The sequence below is a fragment of the Perkinsus marinus genome, assembly GCF_000006405.1.
Source record: "Perkinsus marinus ATCC 50983 genomic scaffold scf_1104296949830, whole genome shotgun sequence".
Classification (NCBI taxonomy): domain Eukaryota; phylum Perkinsozoa; order Perkinsida; family Perkinsidae; genus Perkinsus; species Perkinsus marinus.
In genome coordinates this window covers 1-2,586 of record NW_003209849.1, presented here as the reverse complement: position 1 = coordinate 2,586, position 2,586 = coordinate 1, and the positions used below count along the sequence as shown (strand labels likewise).

At 45.4% G+C, this 2,586-nt stretch overlaps 1 protein-coding gene across 1 annotated transcript; it reads right to left on the bottom strand.

The window, feature by feature from the left end:
• Window positions 1-1,106: 1,106 nt before the first annotated feature.
• Window positions 1,107-2,433, bottom strand: Pmar_PMAR009658 (conserved hypothetical protein; the record flags this gene model as incomplete). Its single annotated transcript, XM_002778353.1, has 6 exons — window positions 1,107-1,355; window positions 1,672-1,753; window positions 1,849-1,913; window positions 1,975-2,090; window positions 2,183-2,253; window positions 2,330-2,433. 6 exons carry the CDS (start codon window positions 2,431-2,433, stop codon window positions 1,107-1,109), a joined length of 687 nt encoding a protein of 228 aa, XP_002778399.1.
• Between the last annotated feature and the right edge of the window lie 153 nt (window positions 2,434-2,586).

Sequence of the window (2,586 nt, the reverse complement as noted above, 5' to 3'; positions counted from 1 at the left end):
TTACATGTGGCATAGGAAAAAAAGAACTCAAAGAGCTCAATCAAAAGAAGTCCTAATCCGCGGACATATAGGCCTCAATAGCTAAATAGTAATCTCTCAATGGAGCGAATTATTCGCCGAGTAGCGTCCGTCTGTAGAACTATGTTACGAGAAGGACAAATCCAACTAAAGGTCTTCTAACGGAGCTGTCATAAAATGACCAACGATGATTGGAGAACATTTGGCGACCGTGGGTTGCAAAGAAGACCGCAAAATAATGGAACTCGTTTACTAGTAGGGTCGAACTCAAAATAACTACCAATCAACGTACGATCGGGGAAACCCCAGTCATCCTTTCGGCTGTCGGTGATAATGAGTAGACAGATACCATTGTGATTCACGGCATAGTTCGTGAATGTCATCGTGAATAGGGTTGAGCCCTGAGGGCCCAAGGCAAACGTCAACAGTGGCAACTGGCTCATGTATTGGCAAGGGAGGGACCATGTCTTCTATTCTGAGTTGAACTTGAAATCGACATGCTTACCCGCAGTCTTGAGCAGTCTAGCACTCCGTGGCATCCTATGAAGGATGGTGAGGCAGAGTGTGATTATAGGCGATAGAGAATTCGTACAATAACGCAACGATCGATCGCTCCGACCCGTAGTTGATCATGCGCCGTCGAAGCCATATTGGGGTGTAGTATCTTAGCCTCCCTGACCCAAGTCTTACGTCTAGTTGATTCACTGCCCTTGTCGGTACTCTTCAACTAGACTCCTCATTCAAAGCTATCGACGATGGACTCACATGCAACTCAACTCCGCTTACTCTGTAACGGCCCGTATCCATATCCTGGTCATACGGAAAAAATTGACCGAAGACTAAGAAAATAAGAGAAAAAAAATACGGGCAACGAGCTCCCAAAACACGAACTGCGTGATATGCTTCACAGATCAGACTCAAACATCGGACGCGTCGCGGACCTTTGTTGAAATTTGATTGCTAATGATGAATCATCCTCGATGACATGTATATGAGATGAAAAGATAGACCGGATTAACCAGGATTCATCGCCTGATAAGTGACAACTGAAGTAGAGTCGTCACCTTTTAGGTAGTGATGTGTATCGACTACACATCTGCCTCAATGTGATAAACTTGGTGCTCCAAACCAGTTTTCCCTACTGCGAGTTTGATCATCCCGTGGTCACCCCATTCCTCATTCCAAGCATTCATTGCTAACCAATACTCTTGGCCAGACTCGACTCCCCAACCTATGAGTTTAAGAGTATGAGCCGCCAACAGTTGACCCGTTTTGTGCACGTAGACACCAGACTTGTAATATCGAAAATCTTCGTAGAGCGTCATCATCGCAGCAACCTGAATTAAAAAGACAATCCGACCATACTACCAGGCTGGTGGTATCAGCCAAATAATCCGATAGATTACCTCAGAGATAAATTCACATTCTCAATCGCTTCTAAGTACCGGTCAATTGCAAAGCCAAGTTCGGTTTTTTAATAACACATGTAATAGGGATTTCATCAAACTCAATCTAGTTGTCAACTAGATTGTACTGATCAATGATCAAATGATTCATAGAGATGCGGTACCATCACTTCATCACAGCTGCTAGGATTCAGTATCGAAATGAAGTGGACCCTATACTATGGGGCACATAGCTTCGATAGCTTACGGGTCCATTATCGAATATTTCTTGCTTGATCTTCTCAGGGCCTATCGGTAGACGTCCCCAGCTTTTAGCACGGTGAGTATCTCTAACATAGAGTAGACATGATTCATATGTACATTATATGATGCTTCATATTATATGAAGTCTCCACCAGATGGAGTCTATCTGATGTCCTCTTACTTCTGCATGCTGGTCCCGTAGGCTTTATTGGGGCAAGTAGTTGCACATGCAGGAAGGTCCCGGACCTACGACGGTGAAGTCCACCAACATGTGATGGCGCCGCGAGACGCCCTACACTAAAAATACCTGCGCGCATCGGGGATATTTGCTTTCCAGCCCGGGCACATGATTGCACTTCGGGAATGGATAAGGCCAGCAGCCATCATCGTTGCCCAGTTTCTCGGGCGGTTTGTATTCACCACCTAAACGAACTGCGAATGATGCGTTTCCAGAGGAGACTCGGTGCCATTCTCAATCTCACTCAACTTGAATGACCCGAGTCGGAAATTCCTACCAGTAACAAGGCCGTGATTTTTCATGAAGTTCAGGCCTTCAGGCACGGAGCCAAACATACACCCATTCGATCTGAAGATGAAGTTTATTCTATCTATCATTAAAAAAATGCATTATCATCGCCCGTGGTTCAATGCATATCTCTCACTTCGGACATCCGTTAGCACGATTGCAGCATGAAGTCAGGTAACCGAGAGATAGAATATCCGTGGTTTTACCGCCGGACTTGATGCATACACGATCGTTGAACATTCCGACGGCAGCACTTGCCCAGCAATTGTTACATTCGCCTTGTTCCCTGAGCGATGAATTTCCACTCAGGAGTTATCATAACAGCAGTAGTGAGAACTACCTCACATGGCCGATGACATCAGCACAGGAAGCAAACTTCTGCCGAGCGTCGAA